At 43.6% G+C, this 16,008-nt stretch overlaps 1 protein-coding gene and 1 long non-coding RNA gene across 21 annotated transcripts in view; one reads left to right on the top strand and one right to left on the bottom strand.

Annotated features, from left to right (window-relative positions):
* The window catches only part of PCDH17 (protocadherin 17), a 90,219-nt gene extending 80,803 nt beyond the window's left edge, over positions 1-9,416 (bottom strand). For 11 of the 13 annotated variants that reach the window (XM_048295432.1, XM_048295436.1, XM_048295438.1 and 8 more), the window contains exons 1-2: positions 8,846-9,416; positions 4,074-7,566 (exon numbers count right to left, since the gene is read on the bottom strand). In XM_048295432.1, the coding sequence (XP_048151389.1) occupies positions 4,074-6,701 (2,628 nt within the window). In that variant the 5' untranslated portion in view covers positions 6,702-7,566; positions 8,846-9,416. The remainder of the gene's footprint in view (positions 1-4,073; positions 7,567-8,845) is intronic. The other 2 variants (XM_048295433.1, XM_048295434.1) reach the window with 2 other exon arrangements.
* Positions 9,417-10,089: 673 nt separating this feature from the next.
* LOC125321961 overlaps positions 10,090-16,008 on the top strand; it is a 34,416-nt gene continuing 28,497 nt past the window's right edge. For 7 of the 8 annotated variants that reach the window (XR_007201783.1, XR_007201785.1, XR_007201784.1 and 4 more), the window contains exons 1-4: positions 10,090-10,238; positions 10,930-11,067; positions 11,612-11,815; positions 14,436-14,525. This is a non-coding gene — a long non-coding RNA (uncharacterized LOC125321961). The remainder of the gene's footprint in view (positions 10,239-10,929; positions 11,068-11,611; positions 11,816-14,435; positions 14,526-16,008) is intronic. The other variant, XR_007201788.1, reaches the window with a different exon arrangement.

Here is a 16,008-nt window from a genome sequence, read left to right as displayed (position 1 = left end):
ATAAAGCAAAATTCTCTTTCTTTTAGTCAGGTGAGTAGGTCACCAGTATGAGATGAACAGAATTTTCCCAGTAGTCTTTAAAGTCTAGAGTGAACAGAAATCTTCTTTCAGCCATGTCGAGTTTCCATTTTCTCCTGCTTTCCTTCTCCCCAATAAAAATTAATAGCTTGGACCTTAAGTGATTCACAGGTCACATGGAATTTTGACTCTGGCGATGAGAATTGTACAGCACTGCCCTATATTCAAATATCTTTAACAGACTTTTGTTTGAAACCATTGTTTCTAAAGTATGTTTAGAAAATGATGGCTGAAGTTAAGAATAATCAAATGTGCTAAAGTGTAGATGTGTAACTTCCCAGTATGTTACTAAACACTGTTCTTAATACACATCAATCTCAGGTGCACATCAAATCACAAATGGTCAATTTTCAGAGGTCTTAAGCACTTGCGAGTCTCTTGCACCAATAAAAGCTGGTTATACAGCATCCTTGTCTGTCCATCCAAAATTTTATGCATATATGTATGCATGCATGTTAGAATTATTTAATTTTTATGGTACTGAAGAAGCTCATTGATTCATATATAAGTAACACATGCAACTGTGGTACATAGGTGGATGCTACAAAGTAGTGAGCAAACACACAAGTTGTCAAATTGTGTGATTAGTGTGTAACAGAAGTCACTTAGAGAGGCAAGATTACACCACTCTTACCCACATCAGGAAGTATTTCATTCAACTGCTGGTCCTTTTGGGTCAGTCTGAAACCCCTAGTCACTAAATAACACTTTACTCCACAGGCATTTGTGGATGTAAATTGGGCTATCTGTAGAGTAAAACACTGTTCATGAGAAATAAGGCAACCATAAGGCCCATTGACTTCATTAGGTCTTACTAATAAGAAAAAGGAAAAAAAAAATATTATGCACTCCTAATAAGAGTGAGAAAATTTGGTTCTTTCTGAGAAAGAAATTATTTATTTACTATTAAATATTTATAGAATCAATTGGACGTACTAAGTAATAATATAATATTTAGCATATATATATATATCTCCATAGATATATAATATGCACATATATATATATAAAGTTTTAATAACATGTTCCTGTTAGAGAATTGGGACATTAAACTGTTGCCGAGAAAATGAGAATGAAGAAATGCAGTTCCATTGTATGAATTACATAGTATGAGATTATCAAGTTTCAAAAATATATCTCTAAAAACTAATGGGAACATTTGTTAGAGAACCCTTGCACAGTTGTTTACCTCCCCCATACTGAGGTAATGAAGAAAACTGCTTAACTGGATTGACTAACTAAAAGAGACCACAAAGCAGCTAGATTTTGTTTCTTTTTTTTTTTTGCCGTTGCCTACACCTTTGATTCCTAACTGTGTAATGTACATATGCAGACACAGGTTTCTTGGAGTGATTAAGGATATAGTAGATCCAGAGAGAGGGTTGATCTTTTACTATTTCTCCTTAAGTCTGCAGTTTAAATTTTACATGAGGCAGAAGTACAGGACCAGACATAAAGTAGTGCCTACATTCTAAATGCAAATTTTATATAAAATTTACTCCAGGGATGTGGAGATGGAGAATACAAAATGTATTTTAGTAATGCAAAAGTACAGCGAAGAGGATCAATTTCCCCCTCTAGCTACTTTAAATCTGAGCCTTTTCTGAACAGAAAACAACTACACTGTTTCATACTGTGTCTGTTTTGGCACTACAACTACAAAATATAGTATCAATAATTCTGTTTGAACAGGTTAATTAGGTAAAACTGAATGTTTTCTAATCTGCTGACTAGACCATCCAAACATCCGAAACACTCTGTGTAGATATTGAGGGAAAACAAAACCAGTATTAGATATACCAGTATGTGTTATGAGGAGTTTCAGTTAACATTTTCCATAGCTGTCATAATGAAAACTCTTATAGAAACCACAACACACTTCTTTAAGGGAGGAAATTCCTCTTTTAGCTTTATATAGATTTCAGGAAAAAAAAATCATGACTGATCTTATACACTGAACACTGTAAAAAAGAAGGAATCATATTTTCAATAGGGCTTTTACACTACAATCGAAACTTTACTATTCAGTAGCATCAATACATTAATTAATTGCTTTATATAGACATTACATGGTTGTAGGAAAGTATAATTTTCTGTCTTTTAGTAACTATTACACTTGTCAGTAGGAAAAAAATGTGGAGTGTTTTTTTTTAGCTTTCTGACAACTCCATTTTACAGTAAAAAAAAAAGTTGACATTACTTAAACAAGTGTCATGGAAAGTTATTTGTTTTTTAAAGCATGAATAATAAATCAAATTATCTCTGGTTGTGCCCTAACCTAAACTCTTTCCTAAAGTGTCACTTTTTGTTAAAATCAATTTCAGATTTTAAGTATTGCTCCACTCACCTAATTGATAGCAACACAAATTCATGATAGGCATAAAATGAAATTGTTTCTGTGACACAACTCAATAGTCACTTGAGGATTAGTTTACAGTGACCTTGTACAGGCAGTCTTTTTTTTTTCTTTTTTTTTCTTTTCCCCAGTTATAAATGTTCCATTTACAGGTCATCGGTTACTTGAATTTTGGCTCTTTAAACTGCCAATTACCAATGGCCATTTCTACTCAGTTTAAAATATTAGACACAGCTGGCAACTAGAACATTTAGTGTTCACAGATCACAGGGTATGGTAACTCCAAGGTATTATGAATCTTCTTTAGGTACATCAAGTGACTACAGTGCAACTTCTTTCCCACTAGCTGCATACACAAAATGAGTCTGTGTCACATCTGATACACTCAGCTCATTCCCCTATGACTCAGAACAGCATATTAGGAGAACCACGGGATAAAACAGATATGACATTTCAAATATATTTAATAGTCATTATCCAGAGCCTGCTTTCAATTCGAACGTTAAAAATCACTTTGGAACATACCTGTAGTGTTTGAACATTAAGCTGCATTAATCATGAAGTAATACTTTAAATTAAATCAACTGGAGCCAATTTCTGCCCTCACCTTCACTCTGCAAGTTCACTGCTCTGAAATAAATCTTCTGAGTTTGGACTTTAAACCACCTGCTAAAAATTAAGTCATTCTTTGATTAGTACCCTATATCCAATGGTCCAAATTCTGCCATTTCTCACATTCACAAAAGTCAGTAGAGGACAGTGTGGATATAACTGGCAGCAGAATGCAGCCCAGCTGTAATTTCTAAATGAGCTTTGGTAGAAGACAGAGTGTGCAAGCCTTTCACTATAAAGCAATTAACAGTGTTGACTCAGGCTACTGGAAATCTGACTAGTTGTTTTTCTAGTTTATGACAGAATGTGAGTTTTGTTAACATTTGGGGGTAGGAGGGAATCACCACATACATTTTCTTTCTATTCAACTAAGCAGAATTTTCAGCACTGAAAGTTTAGTTGTTTATGGGGAGAGGAGGAGGCAATGGGGCCCCAATGATACTGTCAAAAAAATATGTTTATGGATATATATTCTAAATAAGGGAATTAAAAAAATTTAAAACATACGTCTTGGAAAGATAGTTCATACTTATATACAAGATTGGAGGGCTATAATACACTGTTGCAATAGATGTCCTCAGTGTGCAGTTTCTTCCTTGTCCTGTTAGTTACTGCAGGTGATATGACCGCTTTAGAAATGCCCTCCCTCTTCTCCACCCCAAACCAAAGAGAAGTGAAACCTGTGGAAGTGCCCACCTCTGTCTGCCAGTCTTCTGGGGAAATACCCCAGCATGCCTCAAATGTGCTAAACTCCTGCCCACACTCTCACATGCACCTCTTTGTCACTGCCGTAACTCTGTCTGTGTTTCAATGGGCATTTTCTTTTGAATCACACGGGAAACATCAACGTGACAGCAGAACCAGACCCACCAGATATGGTCTGGTTCCACTTTCATTAAGTCCACCTCTCTTTAGTGACTTGTGTTGGTCCCTTCAGTGGTGCCTTACAGCAGATTTCACTGCAGACAAAAGGGAAAGTTAAACCAGTGTCTAAAGTGAGGTCCAGGGTATTCTAAAAGTCTCCTACCTGAATTATGGACATCCGGCTCGGGGGAGCCTCGCTGGCGTTAGTCCCTTGCCCTGTGAAGCTGGTGTGGCAGCCCACATGTCCCTGGGGTACAGTCAGGTTGTTGGAGGCGGGCTTCAAGTACATCACCTCAGACCTGGGAGAGCTGAGGGGCAGGCGGGTCTGGTAGTCAAAGTACATGGGTGAGGTGGCCAGAGATGGGCTGCTCACCACGTTCATGACATTGAGGGGACCCCGGCTGTCCTCGCCCTCACTGGGCACCAGCATAATGTCATTCTTGCTGATCTTCTTCTTCTTGCCCTTGCCCCCTCCACTGCCACTGCCTCCTCCTCCCCCGCCACTGCCTCCCCCTCCTCCCAGCTGAGGGTGGCTATACTCGGCAATGCGACAATTATAGGTGCGGATCTCCTTGTTCTCTCGCTTGCACTTCACGGCAATAGTGATCATGGCAGCCAGCAAGATGATGGAGACAGTGCTCAGTGTCACAATCAGTGGCAGCGACAAGTCCCAGTGTGGCCGCCGATGCTGCTCGCCATTCACCTGTGGCTCGCCAGCCTCGGGCAGGGGCCCTGCCAAGGCCCTGACTATGAGCTTGGCCACTGCGGAGAGGCTGGGCTTGCCATGGTCACTGACTTTTACCACCAGTTCAGCCACAGGGCTGAGCTCCTCCCAGTAGGGGTGCAAGGTGCGTATCTCACCGCTAGTGGGGTCCATCTCAAAGAGGTGCTCCTCATTGCCTTCCACAATCTCATATGTGAGGCGCCCACTCTCCCCAAAGTCACTGTCCAGGGCGCGGACGGTGCCCACGGGGTAGCCCACCCCAGCATTGCGTGGCACCTGCAGCTCAGCAGTGTCATTGATGAGGGCAGGCAGGACGATGAGGGGAGCGTTATCGTTGACGTCGAGCACGGTGACGCGCACTGTGGCATTGCTTTCACGGTGGGGGGAACCCGAGTCTTTGGCCAGCACGCGGAACTCAAAGTGCTTTGTCTGTTCATAATTGAAGCTCCTCAGGGCATAGATAGCACCATTTGTGGGGTTGACAGAGACATAGGTGTAGATGGAGACATCTCCCACGTGCCCAGGCAGAATGGAGTAAGACACTGTCCCATTTTGGCCCAGGTCAGGGTCCTGGGCCAAGACTGAGCCCAAGTACTCTCCAGGGATATTGTTCTCAGGCACCTGTAACACATAAAGATTCTTGCTGAAGCGGGGCGGGTTGTCGTTCTCGTCAAGGATCCGGACAGAAAATGACTTGGTGGAGTTAAGTGGGGGATTGCCCCCATCACGTGCCACAATGGTCACATTGTACTCGTCCTGTGCCTCACGGTCCAGGGGTCGGTCAGTGACCACAGTGTAGAAGTTGTCATAGTTCTCCTCCAGGGTGAAAGGAACGGCACCGGGCCCGCCGCCACCGCCCAGCACCCGACATTGGAGCTGCCCGTTCTTGCCTGAGTCACGGTCGGTGACCCGCACCAGGGCAATGACAGTGCCTGGTGGGGCGGCCTCACTCAGAGCTCCCTGGCGAACAGAGACAAAGCCAATGGTGGGAGCATTGTCATTGCGGTCGATGAGGCGTACAGTGACCTTGCAGTGAGCAGGGACAGGATTGGGCCCCAGGTCCCGAGCTTGGACATCAATCTCAATGAGGCCACTCTCCTCATAGTCCAGGTTGCCCTTGACACGGATGAGGCCGCTCTGTGGGTCAATGCTAAACAGGTCACGGACGCGCTCAGGTGCATAGCCACTGAAGGAGTAGAGCACCTCTCCGTTGGTACCCTCATCAGCATCAGTGGCATTGAGGTCGATGACAGCAGTGCCTAGTGGTGCATTCTCTGGCAGCTCTACCACGTAGGAGGCTGCCTCAAAGATGGGGCTGTTGTCATTGGAGTCAATGAGGCGCACGTTGATCTGCACCGTGCCTGAGCGTGGTGGGTCGCCGCCATCCAGTGCCGTCAGCACCAGGGTGTGGTGACTCTGCTCCTCACGGTCTAATGGCTTCTGGATGACCAGCTCCGGAAACTTCGTGCCGTCACCACGGGACTTCACATCAAGGGAGAAGAGGCCGTAGTCATCACGAGTGAGCAGGTAGGTGCGCAGACCATTGTCCCCAGCATCTGGGTCGTGGGCGCTGGTGAGGGGGAAGCGGGTGCCTGGTGCAGCATTTTCAGAGATGTCCATGTCCACTTGGTCAGAGGGGAATGATGGTGCATTGTCGTTCAGGTCCTGAATCTCCACTTTGATCATGCAGATCTCCTGGTCGTTGGCAAACACCTCGAGGGACAGCTGGCACTTGGTGCTGCGCCGGCACAGCGCCTCACGGTCAATGCGCTGCTTGGTGTAGAGCAGCCCGCTCTCCCCATCCACGTCCAAGAGGTGCGGGGCTGAATTCTCCAGCACCCGGAAGGTGGACTTGGGGCCGCGGCCGCCGCCGGGGCCGCCACCGGGAACGCCACGCTCCGCGGGCAGCATCCCGCCTCCCACCGCGCCTGCCGCCAGCCGCGCATCGCGCCCGATGTTCCCAATGACCGTGCCCGCTCCCTGCTCCTCCGGCACCGAGTAATTCAGGTTCTTCAGCGACAGGGCGGGAGCCCAGAGAAAGAAGAAGCAACAAATGGAAAGGTACATCCCCGAGCAGGGGTGGAGGCGGCAGGAGTAGCAGCGGCGACCAGGGTTGTCCCCGTCTTCTTTGCCTCCTGCTCTGGGGTTGCTCTTCCTCCTCTGACGGCTGTTTTTTCCCTTCCTTTTTGGTTTTGATTTTTTTTCCCTTCTCTTTCCCCACCCCTATATTTCAAGTTCCTGAACCTGTTGCTCTAAAACATCTGCAGAGACACAGGATGAGAGGCAGCAAATAGACCATGTAGCTCAGAGGGAGGGAGCAATCGGGGGGGTCTGGGGGAGGGGAGGGAGCAGCTTCAGCAGCGTTTCAGCAAGAGCTTGCCGTGCTTGCAGTCCCCTCGCAGTTGACTTCGTTTGTCCAACTTCGGCAGTGGGAGGGTTTCAAAAATCAAAATATTTGCAAAAGATCTTCTCCTCCGGGCAGGCGATGCGTTCCCGATCCTTGAATCCCCGCAGACGTACAAAGAATAATAAAAATAATAACAATAATAAAAAAATCGGTGGCAGTGCTGTTTTTCTAAAAAATATTTTTTAAATATGTGTATTTATATATATATAGGAAAAGAGGGTGGTCACAGGTCTGTAGCAGAGGTAAAAAAGCTTATTTGCTACTCATCGCTTGTGATGCGATTGATGGAGTGGAGGGGTAGGAGAGACAGACAGAAGGGAAAAAGTCTCAGCTTGTTGTTGAAGCCCTCTTCGTGTGCAGTGAGCGGCAGTGAAATGTCTGATTGCACCGCGGGGTTGTTGGTTTTCAGGGAGTGTTTTGCTGCATTTAGAGATCTAATCTTGCATTGCTTGCGGCGGAGAGCTGCATCTCGTTGCCGTCGGCATTTCCCCCCTCTCTGTCTCGTACACCCTGGGTCACTGTTTCCTTCCCGAATCAGAGGGAGAGGGAATGAGGATTGCAGGGCAAGAGGGGAAAACAAAACACATTAAAAAAAACCGCAAAAACCAAACCACCCCCCCAGCAAAAACTAGTCTCCGGATTTGTAGCTTCCTTTCTCTCCCTCTACTACCAGCCTCCCACTCGTCCTTTTGGGGTGAATAAATTAAGAAACCCACCAGCTGACCTTCATCATTAGCAGTAAATAGAAATTTTGAGAGAAAGCTATGACCGTGCTCAATCAGCAGCACACTTGGGTTTCTTTAAGACAGGCCAGTAGCCGCCGCCACCACCACATCCTTTCTCTCCGTGTATCTATGCGTGTGTGCGTATGCGTGTCTGAGGAGCTGCACTTTTCTCGGTGCAATTTATTTCCAGTTTGCTTTTCTGTCCAGCCGAGAAGAAAGCAACAGGCAACCCATGCTGGACGCATAGATTGAAAAAAAAAAAAAAAAAAAAAAAAAAAGAGAGAGGGAGTGGGAGGGCGAGGAGGAGAAAGAAAAGCCACCACACAGACACACACACACACACACACACACACACACACACACACGCACACTCTCTCTCTCTTAGTCTCTCGCTAAAAGGGAAACAGTCTCTGTATTCACAGGGCTGCGCTATCAAGTGCCTCTCTTTTCTTTCTATTCAGCGTCTCCTTCCAATGACACTGCCGCCTAGTCCTCTTCATTTAGGGGAGGGGAGAAGAAGAGGAAAAACAATCCTGGCAATGAATAAAGTGGGAGATCTTTTAATCTATTAATTCGCTTATATTAAAACCTATGCAGTTCCGCGATCAGTGTGATGCATTTTTTGCAGTCCTTTCAAAGCTTTAACGGTCTCCCTGAGCATCTTGGTACAGGGGAGAAGAGCGGCAGCAACGCCAGATGCGTTCCCCCTCTCCAACATACACCTATCCTAGCGATACGGTGTATAGGTAAATACTGGGGAAAGGTAGCAAAATTTTATTTCAGGTTCTTTTAACAACCTGAAATAAATGAATGGCAAATCCAGAAATGCAGGTGTTTCAATCTGCTTGGATGAGTCAGATCCAGCGGAACAAATCATATTCACTATCGCCTCATGTTCCTCCCTTCACAGACATTAGTTGCAGCTTCTTCCTAACGCTTCTCTGACTCACTCTATAGACAGGAAAAAAATTAATCAGATTTATATTTTGGAGAGGGGGGGAGGGAAGAAAGAAGAAAAAAAAAAAAAAAAAAAAAAAGAGAAGGTGGGGGTGTCGGATCCAGCTACACTTTTACTATACCTCTTTCTCCGGGAGACTGAGGATCAGGAAAACAAGGCTGTTATCCACTCACTGGCACAGAGGCGCGTCTGTCTCCTGCTTTGCTGAGTGTTTTTAACCACCTTTCCTCAGTATTATGTGTGAAATAAATCAGAGATCTTTCACATTAAAAGGAAAAAAAACCAATAAAAACATAGGTTTCCAATACATAGCTCACAGATCTAGTTCCGAATCTCAGTTCTGCACTGTTTTTTCTCCTTTATTTGAGTCCGGACCCAAAGTACACAGTTAATTCTGCAACGTGTGGCAAGGAGGCTTTCAAATGCAAAAGAAGAAAAAACAAATATTCTTCTCTGCCTCATTGATGGGTGGCCCCTTGCAAACAGACGGTCGCCAGTCTTAGCCAGGCAGCACGCGGAGCGAACGCCGATCCCCGATAAACCAGATCCATTTCACCAGCCGCCCGCAGGTAAGTAGAGAATTCAGGGAAAATTCAACAGTTGGAGCCGCGCTCTGCCTCGCGCTCTCTCTCTCCCCCCCCTCCTCGCCTCCCTCACTGCAGCACTCGCGGGGCCGCCGCGCCGCGCCGCGCTCGCCCAGCGCCGCTCGCCGACTGCCTCTATTCACCTCACGCCGCGGCTTAAACATTGATACGGATTCCCCGCCAGCCAATCGGCGGCGGCGGCGCCGACCGGCCCCGGCGCGGCCCGGCCAATGGGAGGGGGCGGGCGGGCGGGGGGCGGGGCCGCGGCGGGCGCTGGGTGTCATTGATTAGATCGGCGCGGAGGGGGACGAGGGGCCCGCGAGCGGCTCGCGCGGGTTGCGGTGTCTGGCCGCTCGCGCACCGCAGCGCCGCGCCCCCGGCCCCCGCGGCCCCCCCGGCCCCCGCCGCCTCCTCATCCCTGCTCCCCGCCCCCCTTGTTTATTTATTTGCAAGACGTGTTAACAAGTCCTCCGTGTTGACGGGTGGGGAAGCAGGGGGGACGCGACACTCCCGAACTCGCGCAAAGCACTGCGAGGGCGAGGACTTGACTCCGCCGCACGGTCCCCGAGTGGCCGCCGGCCCAGGGGTGCGCGGCGAGAGAGGGGGGTGTGGGCGAGGGACAGCCCCCGCCACCCCCGGCCCGGCCCTGCGGGAGCCGCCCGGAGCGACTCTCGCGCTCCCCGACGGGCAGTTCCCGAGGGCGGGCGCGCATCCCCGCCTGCGGGGAGCGGGGCGGTGGCAGCCACGCCGTGAGGGGCCGGGGGCCGCAGCAGCAGCGCCCGCCCCCGCCCCCGGCGCGCAGGGAGGCTCCCGGCCGGGGGCGGCGGTGGCGGGGGGAGGACTGAGGCTGGAAAGGTGCGTGCTCGGATTGCCGGAGGGCCGGTCTCGACCCGTGCGTACGGAAATGAAGCTGCCGTTTGTGACGAGCGTGTAAGTAGCAAGAATCATTTAGGGGGAAAGGAGAAAAAAAAAAAAGAGAAAAAACATAAAAAAAAAAAAGAAAATAAACTCTAGAGCACTTACAAGACGCTTCTGAATTATTTTAGGAGCGTCTCTTAAAAGATTCAGTTAAGGCAGCTGCTCGTTCGCCTTGCTCGATAGGATAACCTTCAGCCCTGAGTTATTATGTCCATAAATATAATTTGACTTGGAAAAAGTCTTGCAGATTTATAAGTTCAAATGAGTGTTCTTACCAGACCCATCTTCCCGTCCTGAGGACCTCTTTGTAGCTGTGAAACGGATAGTTTTGGCCTCCAGAGCGAGCCTGCTGGTAACCGTTATAGAACTAATGCCGTGTTAAAATTCAGTGTATAAATAAACTATACATACATTAGTGGCAGCAGAAAACCACTACTTTCAGCCGAGCCAACTTTCTGTGTGAGAGCGACAGACAGATGAAATAAAAGATATGTTTACAAAGTGGGCTTTGCTTTCTGCATGAGGGCTTCAGATTGGCTGAGGGAAATTGGCGTATTCGGCTAAGTCACGTATTTGGAGAAGTTCCCTATAAAAGCAGCACAGTATTAAATGTGGAACAAACACCAGCGTAAGCCCCTGAGCTATCAGGTGACCTCGTTTGACTGTAACTTGAGTCCTCTGCTTTCTTCTCCTTATTCTGCAGCTTATGCCAAACCTTCAGGATGTCTCAGGATGTCCAGAGATTTTTCCACGCCAGTTCTGCTAATTGAGGGGGAAAAAAGGGTCATTGCAATTATGTAATGGCTCCCTCTAGCGTGCCAGAGATACTGCTGCATTTGGGGTATGTCCCGTGTGCGTTCCTCCTGTGGGGTGTGTGTGTATGAGTATATATGTATATACATACTGTGGGCTGTACACTGTGCCTAAGTGTGTACACATATGGTAACACTATTTCCACTTTCAGAGCAGGAAAGCACCAGCAGGAGTAAAAAAAAATGGTTTGTATTACGGTGGCATATAATATGTAATATATTTCTGACAATGTTTCCCATATTTAGTTTAAAAAACAGCCTCAAAACCCAAGATGAATTTTACTTTTTTTTCTTTTTTTTTTTTTTTTTGAGGAGGAGGAGGCTAGTGTCTCCATCACTTTTTTTTCCTCTAACCTAGTGAGTACCTTTATTTTTTTCTTTTTTTTATATGACTCAGCATTACACAATAAATACTCTGACTCCACAATGAAGTCAATACATTTGAGGGCACTCTGCAGTTTGTAAAACAAGTACTCGGGACTCTGAATTAAGGGAAAAACTATATAACCCTTTATACAAGTAACTGGAGTCTTTGCTTGTAAAGTCTGTCTTTTTTTATCAAACATCTTGCAGCTTACAACAATCCATTGATACCAACGACATGCACGGAATACTTAGAGGAAAAATAAAATCTGAAACACTAGCACTGGATCTTCAAACCTCTGACTGACTGCCAGGTGATGATGATAAATGAAACTCTTAACTCCTTGCTCTACAAGTCACTTTGGTTTTGTGGTGTTAAGTTCAGCAGAGCTGCATTTTAATACTCATTTTCAGGTATGGTTGATTATTAATTATTTCTAATGATTTCTTGGAAATCATGCCATCTTGGCATCTTTACAAATTGTGGCTCTTAAACCCAGTAGAGACTTAGATGCCTAACTGGAAAAATACACATTAAAAAATCGTGTCTGCATATGAATGTATGCCTCTGTCAGGCTGATGTTTGTTGCATCAGACAGTTTATAACAACAAAATGGCATTTATTGATTTTAATCCACCTGTGTAAGTAATGAATATTTTATTTGTTTGATGATTTTACAGTATATCTATAATACTTTTTCATCAATTTTTTAGCACACATTGCATATTTGATAGCTTAGACTGGCATCATAATTTCATATTCGTTCATCAGAAATTTTTGTATTTTTCACAAAGAAGAGTTGGAAATGAAATGTATGATGGGAATGCAAATGAATGCCGATAATACCTATATGTTGTGCCATGTCACTATATATTGAATATATAGTGTGTGTTTATAGCTGAAAAACAACTGAAAAAAAGAAAATAAAAAAGTGCTTATTAACAGCTTGGAGTTAAATCTGGACTGTGGAGACGCTAATACCTAGAAAAAACACAAGTCCTTAATAATAGAAATACACGTATAGAAGACTTGAACTGTCTGCCAAATCAAGAAAAGCACATTAAATAGGAGAAGCTCAACAGAGGAGCAAAGTCCAATATAACAACCCTAACAATTAACTGTGTATGGAGTTAAATTATGCTTTGGAATGCTACTTTTCAATATTTGAAGTATTTGTTTATTGGAAGCTATAGTTTGACATTAACCAAAATAACAAGCAGTAATAGGACACATCTCCAAACATTTTTTTTAAAAAATTGATTTACTGAAAACATAACACAGCAGTATTCAGTCTTTTTCTGTGAAGTGTTCATGATGAAATCTAGTACTTTATTATTCTATCTTCAGCAAAGACAGGTAAACCTTTCTTCTTTCAAAAAATAAAAAAGGAAATAAATAAGAAGTACCCTCAATCAGAAGTGTTGATATGAAAATCTTTTGTCTTGGTTTGGAGGGTGCTTAAGCATAGCACAGAATTCTCAGAACAAATATCCCTAAACAACTAAAAGAAAATAGGCAAGGAAAAGATCAATATAGTTAAATGTCAAGGTTCAGTATTTAAGCTATTTGAGCCTGAAATGTATCATTGGGAAAGCCCAAATCCAAGACATTTGAGAACAATAGAAAGAATTAAAATTAGAAAGGCCAAGGAGCAAATTTGAGGGAAAAAGAATCCATATATAAGACAATTAATTACCTACTAATAAATAAACATGCTTTACCCATGTGAGGAAGCCACGATGAAACTTTATGGCCTATTAGTTAGACAGCTATAAAACAAAAAGTACTGCAGAGAAATTGTATTTCTGTACTCTAGTACTCATAGCAAATGAAGATATTTCCTCAGGTCAACTTTTTTTTGTAACAAAGATGAGATGTGGGTGTGTATAAGGTGTCAGTGGTGATATTCTCAAAGAGGAGAAAGCATCTAACTAAATGGTAGTCATCAAGCATTCTTACAGAATCTGAAAATGAGGTAAATGAACTGTTAAAAATATGCAGTCATTAAGATCAGTTACTATGACTGAGGATTAAAACATACAAAATGTTTCTCTTTTAAAAAGACTAAAAGGGTGATCAACAGATTGTGGTGCGGCAAGCTTTACTTTTCGTAACAGTAGTATAAAATCGGTTAAAATAACAATTAAAAATAGAAATTATATGGCATCTAGAGAAGTGTAAGAGAAGTACCGTCCAGAAACTCGATGAAATCAATAGAAACCTTTCCACTGATTTGATTCATCCCATAGTAGCAAAGTAGCACAACTTGTGTAGACTAAAAGGGCATTCTTTCTGTTTATTGGTATTGTTTCAAAATAGTAACAGAATAGCAGATGAAACCACTTTTGTTGCTCTCTATGTGAGCAGTTTTATGTCAATTTAATTGTGAGGTCACACCAGCAAGACATGTAGAAGAGAGAGTTGCTGAGAAAGGGAACACAAAATAACAGGGCAGTAGGTAAAGGCAAGAGAGGGTAAGTGTCAGCAAATGATGTTAGTGGGCTAAAGGGAGAATAGGGCCCAAGAAGAGAGAAGAGTAGGAAAAGGCTGCTGAAGCAGAACACGGGGCTATTTAAAAGGCTTCAGGCAAAGGGAATTAATGAGTAAGAACTCAGCCTGAGATTGTCACTGAAAAAGTTAATACGTATGGCTTCTATGTAGCTGGGAATACTATGCTTACAGTTATACCTGTATCATTTTGAAAACACAAACAAAAAACCACAAAGATTCATTAGGCTTACAGAAATGGTAACTTTTAGGCCAGAGGTAAGGTCTTAGGATTTGTATTCTTATGCCGCTTTTCAGCCACATTATTTAATCATTATTTAGTACAATATACAGATACATTTTTTGCTTTTTGTATTACAGTGAAAGCAGGGCACACTGAGATCAAACCCAGTGTGTTTCAAACAGACTAAGAAGTTTTCTTAATGAGTTTTTTTTAAAAAGCAATTTCTTTAAGAGCAGTTGAAATATTGAAAACTGGTTTCCTACAGGTGTGTCTTTTAATTTTCCTTTTGCTACTACTACCAGATTCCTCCTGTGTCTGATGGTTACCCTGCAGATATGAGTGGCTGGCTGAGAGGGACATGCTGCTGGGCCAGGCAGCAGCTGCCTGGAAAGGTACAACAGCTACCTTTACTTCTCTCAGGGTATTGATTTATGTCACATACATACCCGCTAACTGAAATGAAATTTAAACTGAAACCATCTTTAAACCGCTTGCAAATTTGATTGAAATTGTCCAGTAGTTCACAGAATTGCTGGGAAGAATGATGGAGAGACAGAGACACTCAGATAATGGTCAAGGGGGCTGATGTTTTTACTTGCATAGCCTCCTTTAAAAAACTTAAACATTTAAAACACTTTAGCCATTTGGTTATAACATGATGCCAGTGCTGGAGTTAGGATATGGCACAGTAATATGATCATATGACTTGACATGTTAACATAATGCATGCACTGCCAGTAGCAGTGAGATAGGAATATACTGTAAATATAGACACTAGATCTTGTAAAAAAGAAAAGGAAATATCTGCATTTTCAAATAAAGGATATTCTCTGAAGCATTTTAAAACTTTTCTGAAGCAAATATTGTATGGATTTTTCTTAAACCTGACAATTTTTGTTTGCACAGTAAATTACATCAAACCATATAGAGATCAACAACAATATGTTTTACTTCACTGAATAATGAAGTAGTTTACTGATGAAAATCTGTTTTGTGAATTATTTGTGACAAGTTTGTTAGCGAGTAGAGCACATAGACCTGTCATTATGATTTAAATATTTGTTTAGATATTTATAAACATCATTAAATTTTATGAAATACTTGTTTTAGTAGATGAGATTTAGTTTGACTGCAGTTATTGTTAATGGTTAATGTCTCCTACATCCTTTAAAGATTATATGGCAGGACAGGTTGTTGTCTTGTTCCCCTTTGGCTTAGGCTGCACTCTGGAAATATTGTGCCATTCCTTGAGAATGGTCAAATAAAGAAATTTATGGAAATGCAGGACAAAAAAGGAGAAGGAGGAAGGGGGAAAGAAAACAAGAGTGAGCAGAAACTCCAATAAATGCTGAGAAAATTGAGGAACAGAACTCCTATTTAAGTCTCAGAGGGGAAGGAAAGAAAATATTCTCTTGGGCTTGGGGAGGGGACTGTACATAATCTGCAAACCTGGGGGGAGCTGCTGGACTGGGATCATACACAGACAAGAAGACATAGCATCTTACATCAGCATGAGCCAGTGGGTGTTCATTTACACCTTTTCTATTCTGTCTCACTTTGGATGTTTTATAAAGCTTTGTTTTGGGTAAAATCTTACCTTCGAGATTTAAAACTTTCCTGGGAGTGCTGATAGTGCTAGCTTTAAGGAAAAGGTAGAAGCAGATCAAGCTCAAAGATCTGGCTAAATTATATATATTTTGCAAATAGAAATACTGATAGAGGAAAAAGTTGGAGAAGCCAAAATCATAGAATCACAGAATGATTTGGGCTGGAAGTGACCTTAAAATCATCCAGTTCCAACACCCCTGCCACAGGCACAGACACCTTTCACTAGACCAGGTTGCTCAAAATCCCATCCAGCCTGGCCTTGAATGC

Source organism: Corvus hawaiiensis, chromosome 2 (genome assembly GCF_020740725.1).
Source record: "Corvus hawaiiensis isolate bCorHaw1 chromosome 2, bCorHaw1.pri.cur, whole genome shotgun sequence".
NCBI classification, from domain to species: Eukaryota; Metazoa; Chordata; class Aves; order Passeriformes; family Corvidae; genus Corvus; species Corvus hawaiiensis.
The sequence above is the reverse complement of the archived record's forward strand: the minus strand, read 5'-3'. Positions and strand labels throughout refer to the sequence as shown.